Raw genomic sequence first — 20,557 nt, forward strand, 5'->3', positions numbered from 1 at the left:
CCCTGCAAAAGCAAAACATATTTTGCACAAATGAACCCAAAAAAAAACATCGTATGTAGCAATTGTGAGTCAAATACTCTTGAGAAAGGCAATTTGGCACTGCCAAAAGACCAGAGTGGAGCTATCTTTAGTCGTCCAATTGAAAAACAAAAGGTTACTTTATGGCAGCTATAAATGTGCTACTACTGACACATTAAAAATGGTCTTGGCTTCAACACTCCATAATGGTTATTACAGTATCTCATTGTGACAAGGGGAAGCAAAACAACTGAGTCACAGTGATTTAATTGTTTTGGTGGTGTTGTAGCATATTGCAAAATACATTACTCAGCATCCTATTTACACAAACAAACAGCTTAATTACTGCAGCAAACACAATGGGCGCATCTTCAACAGAAATCATTTTCAAAGTCAATACCCTCTTTAGTAGCATGCTTAATAATTTAGAAATTGTATCATTACACACACCAAACATATTTATTGTTTAATGAGATGACCCTCATGCAAGTGCAAAGATAACACGAGGTGATTATAACGTTAACTCTCTCTAAACACCTCTTTGAGTCTGACAGAGCTCTGCACCTGCAGCAGAGCTTCATCCTTCCTGCACCAAACCATCTGGAATGGGATTTTTGCTGTGTGTAATGTATGGGTCTGTATGCTGCTGCAGCAGTCAGGACCAGAGCCCTGTGGTGGTAGAGCACAGCTGATTCTTTTGTTGTGCTTCTCTACTCTATCACTATCTTTTTTTAACTCTGCTGTAAAAATCCCAGAAGTATGCTACATTGTTTGACCTTCAGTGTGTGGGTGTTGGGAGCTGACAAATCAAAGACCCCTTGTGGGCGACGATCCCAGCCTCCCCCTGTGTTGCACAAGGTGCCTCTGTCCTTGAAAGCATATAATGAGTCCCAGACTAAAGCTGGTCAAAGTCTTGTCTGTTCCTCGAACCATCAGGCTCTGCACAGCATCAGTCAATCAGCTCTGTTAGAGGTTACCTAAGGGGTTAACATCACCTTCCCATCTGTTGCTAAGGAAGTGTTGCCTGTTGTGCAGGAAACAGGGAGAGTGGTTTCCTGTTATGAAGAGAGGTTTTTAAAGGCTTGCATTCATTCAATCATGCAACAGATGCCTGGGCCAGGAAGCCTGGCCAATAGCAAAAGCTTTGGTGTCCTACAGAAACTGTATTTGGAAACTGCTTTTAGGAACCTTTCTATGTACTGTTCTGGTTCAGGAAATAATACATGAGCAAAAACATGCTGGAGAAAACACTGAGAAGAATATTTTTCTACATATATTTCTAAATATCTGTATATATATATATATATAGAGAGAGAGAGAGAGAGAGAGAGAGAGAGAGAGAGAGAGTATATATGTAATGCGTTATCTGTATTTAAATATATATATATATATATATATATATACTTCTCTCTAGCTTACATGTTCCGGTCATTCTAAGCATGAAAAGTATGTAATGACACAGTTTACCAGCTCATGTAACTGTGGATCTTAACTTTCCAACTGCTGTCAATCAGTGAAGGGACCTGCACCATGCACCAAACCAACAGATGTGATTAGAAAAAGAAAAAGAAAAACCTTTGTGCAAAAACAGTAGCTGCAGATTTAAAGCTGCCCATCAACACAATCAAACATTATTGGCTTATAGTCTCCTATGTTACGTTCCAAATCTCTCACACTGAGTGGATTTGGTCTCACACATTTATGCTGCCTCTAGAATATTGCATATGTGGAGTGGAGCTGTGTCCTGAAACAAAACATGACCAGATGCGAATACAAAAAAAACAAAACTGTGTGCATTGCATAAATTAAACATTTAATGAGTTTGGTTTGCGCTCCGTGTCCGTGCCGTGATGTAGGGTAGGCTAGTCCTGCCTCAGGAAGCACCAAGCTGCACCTCCCGTTTCCACACAGGAGCGCACCAGTTTACTGTAGCATCAGCACTGGAGATGCACGCCGCTTGAAAGCTCAGCTGACACTCTGCGAACACTGCCGAACAGGGGCGTCTTCCACAAGTAGACTCACACTGGAGAAAACCAAGACGAACATGGTCAACAACTCTTCCTTTACCACTTGATTTTCCCGCATTGTGTTTGTATCTGGATTAAGTTTCCACGTCATTTCGAGGGACGCGGTCGGTGTGGGGAAACATGAGGATAACTGTCTGTTCCCGTGGATGATGATGCTCCACAATGAACGCAGGTTAGTTGTTAATCTTTTATGTTCCTGTAAAGAGTCCAGAAATCAAACTTGAAATGTTTTACAGCAAACAAAGTGAGACGGCGTGGGTGTGTGTTCATGTGTTAAATGTGTAAGTGATGGGGGGCGGTGGTAATTAATTGAATTGGTTGATTCTATCTGAAAACCTATTTCATCTGTTTATTTTCCACCCATTTCACATACAAACTGATATTTATTGCAACTAAATGCAACCTGTTGTAGTGTTTTAAATTTTTTCCATAGGTAAAATGAAATAAACACAGCTATGGATTAATTGCTACTGGGATTTTCATGGAAATTATGTTAATAGTTTTCCCATAACAGCAATTATAGTGGGATGAATTTATATACAGACATTTTTTTGAATATATAGCAATAGATAAAGTTGCAATAAAGTTGGGGGTGGTCTGTTCTAGGATAAATATCTGATAATAGGGTTAGGATTATAATCCATGCCTGTGAAAGTAGACAGAGCCTTTGCTGGAAGGTAACGTCAAGTGCAGTGTCCTGTGAATTTAAGTGAAAGTGGTGAAAATGATAATGAAGATGTTATTTGTGTCAAAGGAAATCTTTATTTTGAAAATAATGTCCTATATAGTTTTTTTCTGATTAGTCACTTTGGATTTTAGACAGGTTGTTAAGGTTTAACGGGTGACATTTCATGACGAGGACACAGTCTGAATTGATATCCTGTGAGTTTGGCACAGCCAATGTCCTGTCTATCTCTTCCTTTGTTTTTCAAACATTTGTTTTAATTGAATTCTTGTTGCATATTTCATATCCTGTTGTTTGCAGTTGGGTACATTGTCAGACTGGGACTCTTGTTTTCTCTCCCAGTTTTATTGTTCTTTGATTTACTCAAAGGACCTTTTTAGCAGAAAAAAAGCGTGCGTGTGTGCATATATGTGTGTGTCTGTGTGAGTATGTTTTGTGAGAATCAGGGAAGAATGACGAGAAGGAAGTCCATTTGTGTTGTGAAAATCTGTACTCCTAGAGAGGTTCATGGAGGAGTGATGGGGGGCCATGGTCTTAATGTCCTTCCCCCCATAGACATCCTGTGTGGAGTCCAAGGAGGCTCTGCTGGAGCAGCTAATGAACCTGGAATTCTTAAAAGAAAGAGCGTGGTGACATTATTGGGAAAAAATATAATTGTGGCCAGAAAGAAATGTATGGCAATGACAGGCGGTTTCTTCAAAAACTCATATTAAACTGGTGTCTAGAGAGAGAGAGACTAAAAGAGAGTGAGAGAAAACACTCAGAGATAGCCAGAGTGCACACAGGGTTTAATAGGATGTGCGTCAGGGCAGGTACTAAATAACAGGAAGAGACACGGGGTGTACACACTTTGTTAAGTATGGGTGTGTTTCATGACAATTCTAAATTTCGTAAGCAGCGCTCTCTAATTATTTGCCGATTTTTAACACTTAACAACTAAATGTAAAGTCAAAATTCAAAAGCTAGACGCTCAGTGTCAAAATTAGAATGCGGCGTTATCATCCATTTAAATACAGATAACGCATTTTTGGAGCAATAACAAAATCATTTTTGAAGTTTTTGACGACAGTTGGCCAATCATTTGTTAAATCTAATTCTGCTATAAGCGGCCAACCTGTGTCATTTCCCAGACAGGGAGATGTTATTGTTCCTCCTCTAAGTACCCTGTGGCTCTGTTGTTTTTCCTGCTGATAATGTCCCCTGCAGCATTCTGCATGTCACTGACTATTGTACAGGATTTGACTTCCTCTTAGCATTCTATATCAAAGATATATTTCTATATTTAAAGAAGTGGCTAACAGGTAATCAGGACTGTCAACATTACATGTAAACACTAAATCTTGCTGCTATCTTTTCTTTCTCGTCCTGCCTGTTTGTGCCACTTGTGCTTTGCCTATGAGGTTGTCTGTTACATGGACTGAATGTTTGGCTTGTGTGTGTTTGTGTGGGTTGGTGTTGATGTTAATAATGACCAACTGTTCTTGTTTATATGTTGATCTTGTCATTTTTTATTTTTTACATTTATAGTCAATTTTACTTGTATTGGGCGAAAACTGTATGTACTATTATAATCCTTTTATCTTTTTAGGTGTGACATTGTACGATCTGTCCAGGGACAGCAGATGTAAAATAGCCTTTTGGCTAATTCTTGCACATTTTACATTTTTATATGTATTATTAGTGTGCATTGTCCCTGTTAAATAAACCTGAAATAAATAAAATAAAAATAAAACAGGACCCACATATATTTATATTCGATATTAGGTCAAACAGAAGAACTGAAAGTATGAAGTTGCTTTTACTTTTATTCTAATTAACTTTTTTTTTCTCTTTGCACAGACTTTCAAAATCCAATGCAAGTCCCTCGACCACAGGTTCGCAGTCATCTGACCATCAAAGTGCAGTCCAAACTGATGTCCAGGCCGTGTCCCCCTGTCCGTGGTCCAAAACCTCCTGTCGCCCCAAAGCCCAGACCCCTGTATGAGCCTCACACACAAGAGGAGCCCTGCCCCCCACAGAGCCTGAGTAACGGAGACCTGGCTCACTGTGATGGGGAGACAGAAGATTTGCAGGAAATGGCTGAGGAGAATCAGGACAAAGAGGAGAAAAGTGAGGCAGAGGACTTGGTTAACGACAGTGTCACCGGACACAATGACGAAGAGGAAATAGCAGAAAGAGAAATTGAGGACGAAACAGAAAAAGAAGACATATTTGAAAATGATGGCGACAGCATAGGCTCTCAGGACACAGTCAAAGCAGATGATGGTTCTCCTGATGGCACTACTGAGGATGAAAACACTGACAATGACTTGAACCAGCCTGAAGGTGGCAATCACACTGATGATGAGAATACATCAACGCCTTCACTTCCTCCTGCTGAAATGGAGGATGAAACAGGAGAGGAGGCAGAAGAGGAGGAACAGAGTTTTAGTGAAAAAATTGAAATTGTTTGTGACTCTACAGGACACTCAGACGAACATGTAGAGGAACAAAATCTTGATCACATCAGTCAGGGTGATAAGGACAATGACACTGGACGTAATGAAGTGGACAGTGAACAAAGTGAGGACTGTGTGCACTCTGATTTACACACAGATGAGACTGAGCTGGAAGCTGGAGGATTTGCATTTAGATTCAGCGTGCTTCCAACTGTAACTGAAGAGTATCCCTACGATGTGATTGGCCCCACAGATGATGCTAGTGATACATGTGAGTCATGTGACACAGCTGAAACAGGGGAAACAGGGGTATGGCAACCAGAACGGGCCACCAAGGACCTCTCTGGCTGTTTTCGATTCACATCCAGCACTGAGGATGTGTTTGGGCCTTATGCGGTCATTGAAGCTGTTCTGCCAGATATGACCGGCACCGCTGACCCAGAGTGGAGTCAGGATGATACGGATGAGAAACCTTCAAATGAACTGCAAGCGGCAGGTGCTTCTAACCAGGAACCTTACTATGTGTCATCAGATGATGTGGACAAGCTAGACGATAAGCAAGCCCTGTCAGAACAGGGTGAGATTGAGGAGGGCACAGAGGAGTTTAATCAGCACAAAGACAAAGCAAAAGACAGTGAGTCAACAGATGAGTATGCAGACATTGACGATTCCCTCTGCCTTCAAGCAGAGGATGAGCAGTTGGAATGTGTCTCATCGGAAGATTACGTTGAGATAGGCGATGATGACGAAGAGGAAGAAACGGAAAAGAAACATATCAAAGGAAAAACTGCAAAAGAGAGAACAGCTAAACGAGAGCAGGTTTTCCTCAGCCAGCGAACAAGCTGCCAGCCTCGCCTCAGGTTGTGCAACATCACAGTGCCAGCAGACCTAGAAGTAGGCCGCACCCCTGAGCTCACCAACAGGGTGGTATTTGCCCACACCACTGAGGCCTTCGAAGAAGACATTGAAGAACTAGACTGCCATATTGTGCCTTACTATGAGGACACAGACTCGGACAGTGAAGAGCATATATACGAAGAGGCAGGGTTTGACTCAGAAGGGGAGAACTTTGTGACACTTGATCGGAAGACTATTGTCACACGATCACGCTCTTATTCTGGGAAAGTTCCAGGTTATGTCCCAGAAACTGTGCCAGAGGAGACAGGGACAGAGTACCAGACTCATGACTACTGCACAGTGGCCTTAGATAAAAACAATGAACCACTAAGCCATTCACAGCAGCCTGGGGTCAACTGTTTAATCCCGTCTATGAAGTCTCGCCGCTTCTTGTTTTATTCCCGGTCTGCAGAGGGTCCAGAATTGACTTTGACCACTCCCACAGAGATCAACAACTCTCTGAAGGATGACATCAGGATGAAGAGGAAAGATGATACCCTTTCACTCCCATGTGTCATAAGCTCTTCTGGAAGCTTCTCCCAGCGTAGCCATCAATCATCCAGTGGGGTTTCCACACCTACCTCTCTAGTGGACATCCCACCACCCTTTGAGCTGGCATACATCACTAAAAGACCAGTCACCAAGAGTTCCCCATCCCTCCTGATCCAGCATGAACCCAATGACATACCTAAAAAGAAGTCCTCCTTCAAGCGCTTCCTGGCACTGAAGTTCAAGAGGAAGACAGATTCAAAGGGTTTCAGTGATGGAAGTGTCCGCTCTTCACGTTCTTCCTCAGAGTCCAGCCATCACGGCCCAGCAAGATTCATAGAGCTTGATCGTAGAAGCACTGGCAGCTCTCCTCAGCTTCAGTCCCATGTTGTGAACCCCCAGCAGCGTCCTTTAGACCTGCCATCCCCATTTTTCCTCTACAAAGACCACCAGAGGAGAAAAGGAGACCTCAAAGCTTATGGCAGAGGCGTCTCCAGAGTGGAGTCCTTCGAGGAGCGTTCTCGGCGCTCCGCCATGCCACTCCCTTTGACCAAACCCCGCTCCATCTCCTTCCCCAGTGCTGACACTTCAGACTATGAAAACATTCCAGCCATGAGCTCAGACTATGAGAACATCCAGATCCCAGGCAGACCCACCAGATCCCACACTGTGACTGAGTTTTTTGAGGACCCAAATCGCACTACAGTTGCCTGCAATGAGAACGATGGCTATGTGGATATGAATAGTTTCCCTGGGATTGACAGCATAACCCAGACATCGAATGCAGACTCTGAAAGGTATTGTAAAACCTCAATAAAGTTAAAATGGTATCATTCCAAGCAAACCTGAAAATTTTGATTTACCCAAGTTACAAAAAACATACTGTATGTTACCTTACTTTACATGTTTTACCTAGACTCTACAGTAGTGGTACTGTATCTAGCCATACAGATCATTTTGTTTTATTTGCCCAGATTTTGAGATACCTTTTTCTGAAATTTCTGCTGCAAACTTAATAAATCAAATAAAAATTAATAAAACCACAATTAAAACCAAAATGACCTGCATGGCTGGATACTACAAACTTTGGTGTTTGTACTTAATACATTAATGTATTAAGCATTTAGGTATTTATCATCAGCACCATCCATTTTAGAGCTTACACAATTAGTCAAATAATAAAATAGTTGAATGAAACCATTTTTAATGTTCGTGTTTGTAGTCTGTAGAACAAGCAAGCATGTTTATATCTAGAACAACTCTTAAAATAGTCCGCTGAGCTGTTAAGCCTGGACCTAGCTGTTCAGAGGGGCAATCTTGACCGCTGACATATATTTTATCTCAGATGAGCGGAGGGCATCTGGCTGAGTAGAATCGGATCTCCCTCTTGTAGAAAAGTGTTCAGTGAGAGATGAGCAGCCTGCTACGTAAGGCATCGCTGGCTTTGGGAAGATGGACAATGCTTGTGGGAGAGCTTACTCCTGTTTTCATTTGGTGGATTTAGAGGTCACATCTGGTGCCGCTGCTTCCTATGCAAGTCTGAGGTGATAGAACAGTTAATGGCAATTGGAAAGCTCACTGAACGCAGGTTACTCACATTAGAGGAAATCATTATGGGCTGCAATTAAAAGTGAAAAAATGTAGGGGGGTTCCTTTCACACAAGGAAGTGGAGAAGGATGAAGAAAAAGGTGAGAGAGCGAGGGGAGGGGATGTGCTAGAAGAGTGAAAATACAAAGAGTAAAGCGATAAAGTCATATAGAGGTGGGGGGAGGGAAAAGTAAGAACAGGAGAAAGGGAGCAAGAGCAGCTCTGGTGTAATTGCTCTCCTGTACCTGACACTTATTGTTAAGTTTAGGAGGGCTTTTATTAAAGTAGCTCTCTCCCGAGTGCTTCTCTTTCATTGGACCCTTAAGGGTTGCAGGATTTACTGCAGTGTGTGATAGAGTGAGGAATCACTGCAGTCAGACTGTATCAAATTACCCCGGCCTGTGCCACAGCTTTAGCCAGGATGGGCTCCAGTCTTTCCCCAGTCTTAATAAAATAGTTGTGTTTGATGACCTGTGTGTAGTCAAAGAGATAGGTCATTAGCAAGAGCTTCTTAAAAGGCTTACATTTTCCATGTTATTTAGCAGACACTGTCTTTCATATCTATTCTGCCTTACACAAAGAAAGCTTGTCTCCTCCAGACATTCTGTGCAGCACTATGGTGTGATTTCCCCACTGTTTATTTATAGTGTATTTTAAACGTTATACATACCTCAACATTTTATTTATAGTGTATTTTAAACGTTATACATACCTCAACATTTTATTTATAGTGTATTTTAAACGTTATACATACCTCAACATTTGAAACACTTCCATTTCCCAGACAATGGTCCCTCAGTGAGGGCTCTTTTTCTCCCAGTGATGTTATCGATGTGGCTCATTGTGTGTGTGTGTGTGTGTGTGTGTGTGTGTGTGTGTGTGTGTGTGTGTGTGTGTGTGTGTATGGGGTCCCCTCACACCACTCACAGAGATGCAAAGAACCTATCTGTTCTGTCACCTCCCCTTCACTGCATTCCCCCTGGAGATGCTTCTGTTGCCAGGGCCAACTTTTGGTGTGTGTATACGGGACGTTTTTTTTTTTTTGAGTGTATACATGTGTGCATGTGTGCACATAATATTAAGTCATGTGTAGTCATGTGTAGTCAGTGTAGGTGTTTGTCCCTGGCTTTGTGTGTACATCTTACACCAAACTCTGTCTGCTTGACATTGATGCCGTCACCCCACAGAGACAAAGTAGATTTTTGTGGTGAGGAAAATGACCAAATGGCCCCAGAGCACTGCACACAAAGCAGACACGCATTTTAAAGAGAACTCAGAAAGCTGCTGTTCCACAGGCCTGGCTTGTTTCCACTTGTGTGATTAATGTATAGCCCCATTCAGACACTACTTTAGCACAAGCATTCAGGGTACGCAAAGAGACATGTTCATTAGCAACCACAGTGTACAATGGAAAATGAACAGGCGCACTAATGATTCATCCGAAACCGAACCAAGGTGTGTGTGTGTGTGTGTGTGTGCATGTGCAGTCTCAGCAGAATTGCCATTGCCAAGTAGCCAAAAAGACGTGTTAGCAGATAAAGCCCCGGATTTGTGATTGTGCTCAACTTAAGCAGTTCCAGGTAGACTTACACACCAGTAATGCAGATGGGTTGTTGTCCCTGTGTACACAGTAAACAGAGCTATAGTGGTATGTTCAGTACGATACTGCTAATGTATGCAAAAATGTACATCTCTAGCCTACCCTTTGGTGTCAAACAGTTCAACATTAGCCTCTTCAGAGTGATGACAAAGCCTCTAAAACAGCTCCTCCACCCACTGTTATGTTAGCGTTAGTAGTGATGAGGGAGCCATCTTAAGTACATTGTTGTACTGGGTGGTGGCTGTGTGCTGTGTGGCGAGGTGGTGGACAGGGCGTGTCGTTGGCTCGCCAGGCCTGGTGCCATGCGCCCTGAGGTCATTGCCAGGTCATCCCCGGGGAGGAAGTGTCCAGCCTAGGAGCTTCCCACCAGCATGTTTACAGGAAATGCAGGACGAGGGCGGGGCTATGGCGGGAGGCAGTGAGGTGGAGACAGGAGAGGATAGATAGGATGAAGGGAGGAGAGGGGGGTCACCGTGGTGGGGTGGAGGTTCCCAGACTTTCCCTTGAACAACAAGATGAGGTGTGGTACCGACAGGAATGCCAGGTCTGCTGTTATTGTTGCTCCAGTTTGTCAGGAATGCCTCCAGCCTACCGCTTCATACACCCCTGAAGTGCTCTTGGTACAGTGGCGTAAAGGATAAATCAACTGAAAACAAGTGAGCAGAGGTTATAACACTGTTGCATATGTGGCCCTGAATCACGGCCTGTTACATGACGTGAGGTTATCATTATCCAACGCCATCTTCTACCACGTCACAGGTGAGGCAGCAGCAGTCAGAGCGCCAGCGTCTACACCAATCACTGTCACAACAGCAGCAGCACAGCCGCCACAGGCTACATGTAATCATCATCACTAAAAGCAGCAAACAATTTAAAACTGCTCCCAATCGCTTGATCGGGGGGGGGCTAATGAACCTATTCAGCCGCTCCTATTTCATATACAGGCCTGTCTGATTGCACTCAATATATATTTTAATACTCAATGTTTAGCTCAATTGAATTACATATTACAGGCATCATCAAATTCACAGGGGATTGGTGGAATAAAGGTCTTTTTCACAGAGAGTCATTGTGTTCTCCTCTGAATCTGACACAGTAGATTTAACTTTACCGTGTTATAAAAGACATTGCAATCTGCTGGAATAATAGCATTGCCTTAATGGACTTAGACTTTTACGTATTATCGTATTACAAATATCACATATTCGCAAGTTTAAATATGTAACATTATATGAAGCTGAATGGAGCTAAACAAAAGCTATATTGGGGATTTTATGGTGAGAAATGGGCTACATTGGTATAGAAGAAATTAGAACATCAACTTCAAATGTTAATGTTTTCTGTCCAAGACAAGGGAAATGTAATTTAAAGAAGAAACTATTCCAATCTCACTATTTGCAGTTATTGTTTTTTTAGTTTTCTGTTGGGCTTGTCTGGGAGACAGTATTATAAATTGGACACAACCCTCCATTACAGCACAGAAGGTGTGTTTTCGGACCTTGTGCTTGTTGATGGTCGAGTGTGAAAAGGTGAAGGTGAGAATCCGTGGTGGTGCATTTCTCTTCACATATGAAGGAATTCTTCAAATAAATCAGAGCTTAAGAATGAGTTAAAAGAAGACCCATCCCTCCTGTTCTCTTTCTCTCCCCAACATCACCAAGGAGCCCACACCAAGTTGATCTGTCTGCTCTGAGGTCAACCATGATTAATAGGTGCTTTCTTCAGCCCACCCAATAGGGATGCATGTGCGTGCGTGCGTGCGTGCGTGCGTGCGTGCGTGCGTGTGAACTTCATAAAGTAGTGAGTCTGAATGAAGATTAAGTCCAGTGGCGGCAACTCTGTTAACCTTTGGTCTTCTAATAGCCGTCTACTCTTTGCACACATAGGGGGCTTTTTAAGAACATCAGGACAAACATTCATTATTGCCTGTAAAATGCCAGAACAAAAGAAAAAAAAAAATCACAATTTCTCATAATCACAAGGCCCTAAAGCCCTATATGATGTATTTAAATTGCTTTTTTAGTTGCCAGGCAATAAAACAAGAGAACCAAAGATATTCAGTTTAATATTACATAACAAAAACAGCAAATTATCCGAATTAAGAAGCTTGAACCAGAGAGTGTTTGACATTAGTGCTTGATGATTGGCAATTATTTTTTTGTTGATCGACTAATCTATTAATGGACTAATCTCTGCAGTTCTAGATAGGAACATATGCACGTTTGTTTGACAATTTGAGGGGAAGTCCTTATTTAATATTTCCCCCATTTCTGGAGCAAGAGCAATAATTTGTTTAACATAAACCATTCTGCACAGATGAGGTAGAAATACAGTATGTCATAGAGAAAGTGGACACATTGCATTGCAAGTATGCAATGCAACCTTTCCATTTCTGGTGAAACCTGCAGCTATATGACAGCTATATGACAAGCTGTCCCATAGCTGTCAGCTGCTTTGACAATACTTGTTATCCAGTTATAGTGGCAAAATGAATATGGTCAAACATACTGAATGGGTCTTTAATAATTACCACAGGTAGCAATAAAAGGGATTACATGTGAAATGACCTACAGCGTGCCCCCCTCGAGTACAGCAGCACACAAAAGGATTACCAGTGTACGAACACAACTGTGCCATCTGTGAGATGAACTAATGATGAAAAAGATTACAGTGTGCCACTGGAGGATTCCATATGAGGAGTGGAAATGTTCAGAGACACACACAGGAAAAGGAAAAACCTATATTTATAGGGGGCTTATTTTGAGAATATGCTGCTGCAACGATTTACTGTAAATGTGCTATTTAGAATTTGTGTCATCAATGCCTTCCTGCAGTCCCAATTTAACATATTCAATGTCTTTATTTAGGTTTAAAGCAGTGCTATACAGTGCATACTATAGTGTAAATGTTGTTATTGTATTATATATTCATATTTCAGTACCAGTGCTGTTTTGCTGTAGTCATACTGTCTTTTCCTCCCTTGGCAGTGCCTACACAGAGCCTTTCCCAATGAACCCCATCTCTGCTGGGCTGTCAGCGGACGAGGACCATGGGCGTACTTCAGAGGAGGAAGAGGGGGTGGCTGAGCAGAGTTATGATCGACAGGTGAGATATGGGATACAAAGACAAATGAAAGCAGGGTGGAAGGTGGTTAATTCAATCCTCCGAGATCCCAACTGGAGTAACAAATCAAAATAATGAGCAAAAAATGCTGCAAGTCCTATTAATAGACCCTAGATTGGAATTGGTTGTCAGATTTGAATAGAAATGACATCATAACATAAGATAGTAGGAGTGAACAACAGAACCTAATGGCAATTACTGTACACATCTCTATGGGAAGATGCATTGAAACTGCTGTGGCTTTAGTCAAACGTTATGTACAGGTCCAGAGATATCAAGCTTGTTGAAATGTATCGCCTAAAACTCCCCAGACTTCTGTAGAGTAAAAGGCAGCCATTTTACAGTAACCCCATTCTTCCTGCTACCATAATAATATCAGACCACAGCTCCCACAATGCGACACGCATTTCCTTGTTTTCTTCTTCTTTAAAGAACAAATACAATAAATTCAGGAAAAAAACAGGGAGGAAGAGGACCAGAGATGCATTTAATTCAACTGTGTTTCGAGGAAATGAGGATCAGTGTGCTTTTAATGCAGTATTTGTGAAATGCCCCACAAAGGACAAAATAACACTGACAAAGCACAGGAGCCTTGCCGGTAAACCTCTAAATGGCTTCAATGTTATGTTTTGGCTCGGATGTTTTGAGACCCTGTGATTAGCCTCTAAATCAATGGGCAGCATTGTTGTCGCCACACACACACACACACACACACACACACACACACACACACACACAGCCTCTCATACATAATGCAGCTGAATTTAAAAGTCCCGTATTTGAGAAAGCCTTCATGTCTATGCTGCACTGTAATGAAATAATCAGTCTTATTTGACAGCAGAAATCTAACAAAAAAAACGTGAATTTGCTTTTCCGCCAGTCTCCTTGGCTGCTGCGTAGCTGTTCCTATTAATGTTTGAGAGGAATAAATGCCCACAGAGGGCCTTTAAACATTAGCTGTGTTAATTCATCTCCCACCGTTCTCCCTCCCTGTCACCCAGATTGATGGCCGATCCCGAGCTTTCTACGTTGCCAAAGAGCTCGTCGACTCAGAGAGACTGTAAGTATATGCACTCGATTCCCCCATTTGCACACTTCTCCTGCATGTCACCACACACAAACACGCTGCATCCAAATCTGTTGTTTTGTCTTTTTATGGTCCTCTATTTGCTCTCCTATTCCTTCCAACTGTATCTCTCCTGCTCCAAAGCTAATTCATCGTGCATGCAGAGTAACTGACAGCCAATTATACAAGTGTCTTGTGTAACTTATTAAACACACAGGCCTTGCCCTTGCCCCGTTACACAATTACCATTCTTATGATGTAGTTTTCTCATCATGCATCCATCCATCCATCCATCCATCCATCTTCGTCCGCTTATCCGGTCTCGGGTCGCGGGGGTAGCAGCTCCAGCAGGGGACCCCAAACTTCCCTTTCCCGAGCCACATTAACCAGCTCCGACTGGGGGATCCCAAGGCGTTCCCAGGCCAGGTTAGAGATATAATCCCTCCACCTAGTCCTGGGTCTTCCCCGAGACCTCCTCCCAGCTGGACGTGCCTGGAACACCTCCCTAGGGAGGCGCCCAGGGGGCATCCTTACCAGATGCCCGAACCACCTCAACTGGCTCCTTTCGACGCGAAGGAGCAGCGGCTCTACTCCGAGCTCCTCACGGATGACTGAGCTTCTCACCCTATCTCTAAGGGAGACGCCAGCCACCCTCCTGAGGAAACCCATTTCGGCCGCTTGTACCCTGGATCTCGTTCTTTCGGTCATGACCCAGCCTTCATGACCATAGGTGAGGGTAGGAACAAAAACTGACCGGTAGATCGAGAGCTTTGCCTTCTGGCTCAGCTCTCTTTTCGTCACAACGGTGCGATAAATTGAATGTAATACCGCACCCGCTGCGCCGATTCTCCGACCAATCTCCCGCTCCATTGTTCCCTCACTCGCGAACAAGACTCCAAGGTACTTGAACTCCTTCACTTGGGGTAAGGACTCATTCCCTACCTGGAGAAGGCACTCCATCGGTTTCCTGCTGAGAACCATGGCCTCAGATTTAGAGGTGCTGATCCTCATCCCAGCCGCTTCACACTCGGCTGCGAACCGATCCAGTGAGTGCTGAAGGTCACAGGCCGATGATGCCATCAGGACCACATCATCTGCAAAAAGCAGCGATGAGATCCCCAGCCCACCGAACTGCAACCCCTCTCCACCCCGACTACGCCTCGATATCCTGTCCATAAATACTACAAACAGGATTGGTGACAAAGCGCAGCCCTGGCGGAGGCCAACTCTCACCTGAAACGAGTCCGACTTACTGCCGAGAACCCGGACACAGCTCTCGCTTTGGTTGTACAGAGATTGGATGGCCTATCATCATCATGCATAATTTAGATAATTTAATGAGTCTTGTAGAAAGATGATCGTAGTTGTGTATGAGGTTGTAAATTCCTTTTCACTGTTTAATTAAATCTTTTGTTTCTCTCTTCTTGTTGTCCAGACACGTCAGTGCACTCAAGTACCTTCAAGAGGTAAGAATACCTTCACTACCACGCCCATAAGTGTGCCACATTAGCTTTAAATGTCTCCTGCTTTAAGGCTTATTAAACTTTATTGAAAACCTACTGATAACATCATATCCTGTGTGTCTGCTCCTCAGTCTCTGTCTCCACTCCCCCCCACCCCCCCCTTGTTGTAAGGCTCTGCTAAGGTTTATCAATGTTGTTGCAGCAAGATCTACTTCCTGGTCTTGACAAAGTTGACATATTGCACTCTGGAGTGGTCAGTTGTAAAATGACGCAGCGTGCGTACACCAGGCACTGTTACTGATGCTGTCCTTGACTGCTTACTCAACTGATATGTGTACTGATATGTATTCTCAAGCAACCCAGCTGTTGTGCCACCTAAAGGTCACAAAAAGGCTGTTGAGGCCTTTTATAGTGGCTGTATTGAATGCACAGTTTGAGCTCTTATGACCAGGTTAGCCATAAAATGGAGAATTCTCCGCTCAGTAGAGTAACGAGAGTAGTTAATGCAGGACAGGGGATTTAAAGGTGAGCCTGTGGTTAAGCCTCTCGAGGACAGCAATGCATCATTCCCAAATGTTGTCATCTATTTCCATCATGTCTCACTCACTGCCTGTCAAAACAAGACCACATCCCTGCAGGGTTAGCAACAAAGAAGGATATCAACCAAAAAATACCACATAAATGACATTGAAACAGTTAAAACAATTATGAATCAAAAAGGAAAGTCATACAGGAGAGGTCAGATAGGCAACACCTTTGAAAGAATGGTGTGGAAGAGTTGCTATTAAGGTGATGGTTTCCAGTACGACTCTGACAGGTAGAGTCATTGAACCCAGAGAAGCCCATCAGTCAGCCTCTACCTTATAACCTTGAATAAGGTCATAACCTGAATTTCTTATGTGTGCCCCTCACCATGATTTATGAAAGCCTGCTTTGGGTACATAAGCAGCTGCTTTGTATAATGTGTAATTTGATGCCATTAAACAGCAAGTAATGCAAATATTATACAATGGACGCCTCTAATAATCACAAATCTGCAATATCATCATGATGCTCAATTATACTAATTAGCTGCATGCCAAACAGAAACATATGCTGCAAGTAAATATGGGCATCAGTGCTTCAGAAGTGACATGTTGACAGTCTAGTTAGAACCACTGAATCTATTTTTCAGTATAAATAATGTCCTTTCACAAATTCTCACTATGAATGATATTGAGTTACCTTGGCTTGCTCTCCTCTTCAGTGTTACCATGCCACCTAATTGAATCTTTTTGCCACCTTTCAAAGGTGACATTGAGAGCTTTTTTTATCTTGTTGTTGCATAATGCATAGGTGCAGTGTTAGGGTCTTATTGTTCTTCAAATTTCAAACTGTGATGTGTTGAGATATTAGTTACTGTTTAAAGCAGACTGATGTCATAATTCGCATGAACCTGAGTTATTCTGCTGCGAAACACTCCACCAGCACAACATGCCCAAACACACAGTTTGTGGGGGGAAAAACAGGAGCAGCGTTAAGTGAGAGGCACACATGAGCTATTGTTCCATTGTTTGATAAGGAATAACAAGAATACAAAGAATTTCCAGACCCTGTCTCCACATTGGAAGGGAGGACATGCTCCTCTTCTAAAGGACTTTCCCTATAACAGCTTCAACATATGAGGCTCAGGCTTATTATTTTTTCTCGTTTGTAACCTGTGACCTCTGAACAGATTCTCTGTGCTGAGTTATGACCGAGCATGACTGGCTGCTCAACCAACTGCTTAACGTTGCTTCTTGACCTGCCTTACGTGAGGCAAATAGGGATAAGGTGGAGAGTGGACCGGTGAAATGGAGAGTAAAGCTCCTCTCATTCATGGATTTGAGTGTGTGTGTGTGTGTGTGTGTGTGTGTGTGTGTGTGTGTGTGTGTGTGTGTGTGTGTGCGTGTGTGTGTGTGTACCTGGGAGAAAGAGTCAACCAGAGCCGTTAAAGTAGCTGTTCTTCGCGGCAGATGTGATGAATGTTAACACATACGCGATCGATTGTACATGATGAACGGCATGTTCTGAAGCACCCAGTGTCATCACATTATGTCGAGGCCGACTGGGACAACTGTTGTTTTATGACTGTGCTTTACTCAGAACTAGAATAGATGGGCTCCAGACACTCATTCCTTATGGACACACAAAGGCTTTATATATGATGTTAGTTAGCCAGACAGCTTGGCCCACAGAGAAAACTGAGATTTTTAAAGCATGTTTGTTGACTCCTTACCTATTTTTATCTATTTTTGTCTTCATTTGCTGAGTAGATAAATAACCTCTCCCCTGGTTTTTCACTCCCATGTGCCATAACTCCTCATATTAGTCCTCTTAGTCTCTGACACTGCAGCTCTTAATGCCTGTTGCTTATGTTTTATGTGTGCTGAATGGACTTCACTATGTACAAAACAGCATTGTGTTATTGAGTACCAAGGTCTTTATTCAACAACACCTGGTGTGTAACTCTTGTGCAAGCAGTGCCGCCTTTCCTGAGTGCCTGGACAGAGCCCAAAGTGACGGGGAGTCACTGAGGTGATTTGAAGGGGCCGTGGCAGGAAGGATGTTTAGGAGGATCTGACCTTCCTTCCTTCCATTTTTCTCCAATTTTCATTCCTCTATGACTTTCTTTTCTCCTGCACTCCCTCACTTCCCCCATTCATCCTAACAACCATTAGCTTCATTCCTTTCTACCACACGTTTTTGTCTTCTTAAAAATCTCTCCTCCTCACAAATCCCTTTTCCCCTCTCCTGTGCAGGACTTTAGGTCAGCAGTGACAGAGGCAGTGGGTGAGGAAGGGGAGCCTGTGCTGGAGGCGCAGAGGTTAGGAGAGATATTGGGCGTGCTCCCCCAGGTCTACGCTCTCCACAGCAGCATCCTTACTGAGCTGGAGGAACGCATAAGTCAGTGGTAAGAAACACAATGGACGTTACCGTTGGTTGCACTATGGTCATTGTTATATTTGGTGCTGTTTTTAAGGGACAGTTTTACATTTTGGGAAATATGCATCTTGCAGAGAGTTAGATGAACAATTATGTACCTCTTATATGTCTGTGTACTAACTAAGCAGCCAGCTAGCTTAGCTTAGCATAAAGACTGGAAGCAGGGGGAAACCACTAGCCTGGCTCTGGCTAAAGGTGAAAAGTCCTACCAACACCTCTTACGCTCACTTGTTAACACGTTTGTGGTAAGCTAAGCAGCTGAGCTGTGCTAAGCAGCTGCTGATTGTATGTATATATATATATATATATATATATATATATATATATATATATATATATATATATATATATATATATATATGTATATATATATGTATGTATTAGTGAAAGCAGTGTAACAAAAGTGACATCCAAGGTAAATGACAAAACATGAGCACACAAACATGTTTAGACAGTGACAGACAGTTATGATGATGGGATAAAAGGCAGAGAGAATGGTGTAAGTGTATAAATGTTGGGGTGTTCGAAATATAAGGACGGTAGACATGTATGTGTTTGGAGATCTTAAGTAGGTTGACAATTGTGGTGGAGGCAATAATCAGGAAGATCAGAGAAAATCAACAAACTAATTTGAACTAAAAAAAAAAAAATGTATATATAATAAATAGACAGATATGAGAAGCAACAAAGTGAAATGTCAAACTATTCCTTTAAACCTAAACTCCAACTGAGACTCTCAGCAATAACGTTTTTCTAGAGTTATTGTGATAATTTTGAGATGTTCCTTAATCATAAAAGGGACATATGATAATTCCTAAGAGACCATAATGCATTCGCAATAAATGTAGGATTTTTGTAAAGAGAACAACTTTCTAACTTGCACAATTTACAATTAACTCCAATTTTTAAACATCTGTTTGTTGAAGGTTGTCAAACATCATTTTGGAAAATGTGAGAAATGAATAACTTGGGGAGAAGTAGACTCGTTGAGGGAAAGTGGTTACAACAACAAAATAAGTTACAGATTCTTGGAATGCTTTGCATATCATACACCTTTGGATTTTTGCATTGATTTAAATCACAAACATTCACTGTGCATGAAATGAGTAAGGCAAGGCAATTTTATTTATATAGCACATTTCAGCAGCAGTGCAATTCAAAGTGCTTTACATAAAACAATTAAAACACAGTTGGGAAGTAAAAATAATTATATATATAAAATAATAAAAACAGATAGAATACATGAATAAAATTCACAATGCAGTACAATGAAGGCAATGTCAAAAAGAAAGGTCTTCAGCCTTGATTTAAGAGTAGGTGCCGACCTACAGTTTTCCGGGAGTTTGTTCCAGATATGTGGAGCATAGAAAGTAAACGCTGCTTCCCCTTTTTGGTTCTGATTCTGGGGATGGCAAGCAAACCTGCCCCAGATGATCTGAGAGGTCTGGGTGGTTCATAGTTCACACGCATATCCGAAAGGTATTTTGGCCCTATACCATTTAGTGATTTATAAACCAGCAGAAGTATTTTGTAATTTATTCTTTGAGGCACTGGAAGCCAGTGTAGAGACATCAGAACTGGAGTGATGTGATCCACTTTCTTGGTCTTAGTGTGGACTCGAGCAGCAGCGTTGAATCAGCTGCAGCTGTCTGATTGATTTTTTAGGGAGACCTGTAAAGACACCGTTACAGTAGTTAAGTCTACTGAAGATAAAGGCATGGACAAGTTTTTCCAAATCCTGCTGAGACATAAGTCCTTTAACCCTTGATATATTTTTAAGATGATAAAAGGCAGACTTTGTTATTGTTTTAACGTGGCTGTTACAATTCAGGTCAGAGTCCCTAATTACACAATACAAGATTTCTGGCTTTGTCTGTTGTTTTTAACATTATCGTTTGAAGTGAAGAGAATGCACTTCATCTCTGATTTTCCTTTCTGTGTAGGGAGGAGAGCCAAAGGATAGTAGATGTGATTCTGTCACGTCGGGAGGACTTTGGGGTGTTTGACACCTTTATCTCAGAGTATGATCGCAGCATGTCCCTACTGGAGGGGAGTTGCAGTGACAACCAGGCCTTCGCCAATATCGTCAAGACATTTGAGGTAAAACACTGAACAGTCAGACTAGAACATGAGCAGATAAACAGTTAGTCTTTTTGTCTATTCCCATTTTTCCCTTGTGTTGTTATGTGTGTATTTTTT

The 20,557-nt window shown here is 42.3% G+C and overlaps 1 protein-coding gene across 3 annotated transcripts in view; it reads left to right on the top strand.

Annotated features, from left to right (window-relative positions):
* Positions 1 to 1,906: 1,906 nt before the first annotated feature.
* The window catches only part of fgd5a (FYVE, RhoGEF and PH domain containing 5a), a 34,132-nt gene continuing 15,481 nt past the window's right edge, over positions 1,907 to 20,557 (top strand). For 2 of the 3 annotated variants that reach the window (XM_031278215.2, XM_031278224.2), the window contains exons 1-8: positions 1,908 to 2,217; positions 4,570 to 5,071; positions 5,108 to 7,351; positions 12,730 to 12,847; positions 13,867 to 13,925; positions 15,367 to 15,397; positions 18,175 to 18,326; positions 20,302 to 20,458. In XM_031278215.2, the coding sequence (XP_031134075.1) occupies positions 2,208 to 2,217; positions 4,570 to 5,071; positions 5,108 to 7,351; positions 12,730 to 12,847; positions 13,867 to 13,925; positions 15,367 to 15,397; positions 18,175 to 18,326; positions 20,302 to 20,458 (3,273 nt within the window). In that variant the 5' untranslated portion in view covers positions 1,908 to 2,207. Of the gene's footprint in view, positions 2,218 to 4,569; positions 7,352 to 12,729; positions 12,848 to 13,866; positions 13,926 to 15,366; positions 15,398 to 18,174; positions 18,327 to 20,301; positions 20,459 to 20,557 lie in introns of all 3 variants that reach the window. The other variant, XM_031278207.2, reaches the window with a different exon arrangement.

This window comes from Sander lucioperca, chromosome 6, assembly GCF_008315115.2.
Source record: "Sander lucioperca isolate FBNREF2018 chromosome 6, SLUC_FBN_1.2, whole genome shotgun sequence".
NCBI lineage: Eukaryota > Metazoa > Chordata > Actinopteri > Perciformes > Percidae > Sander > Sander lucioperca.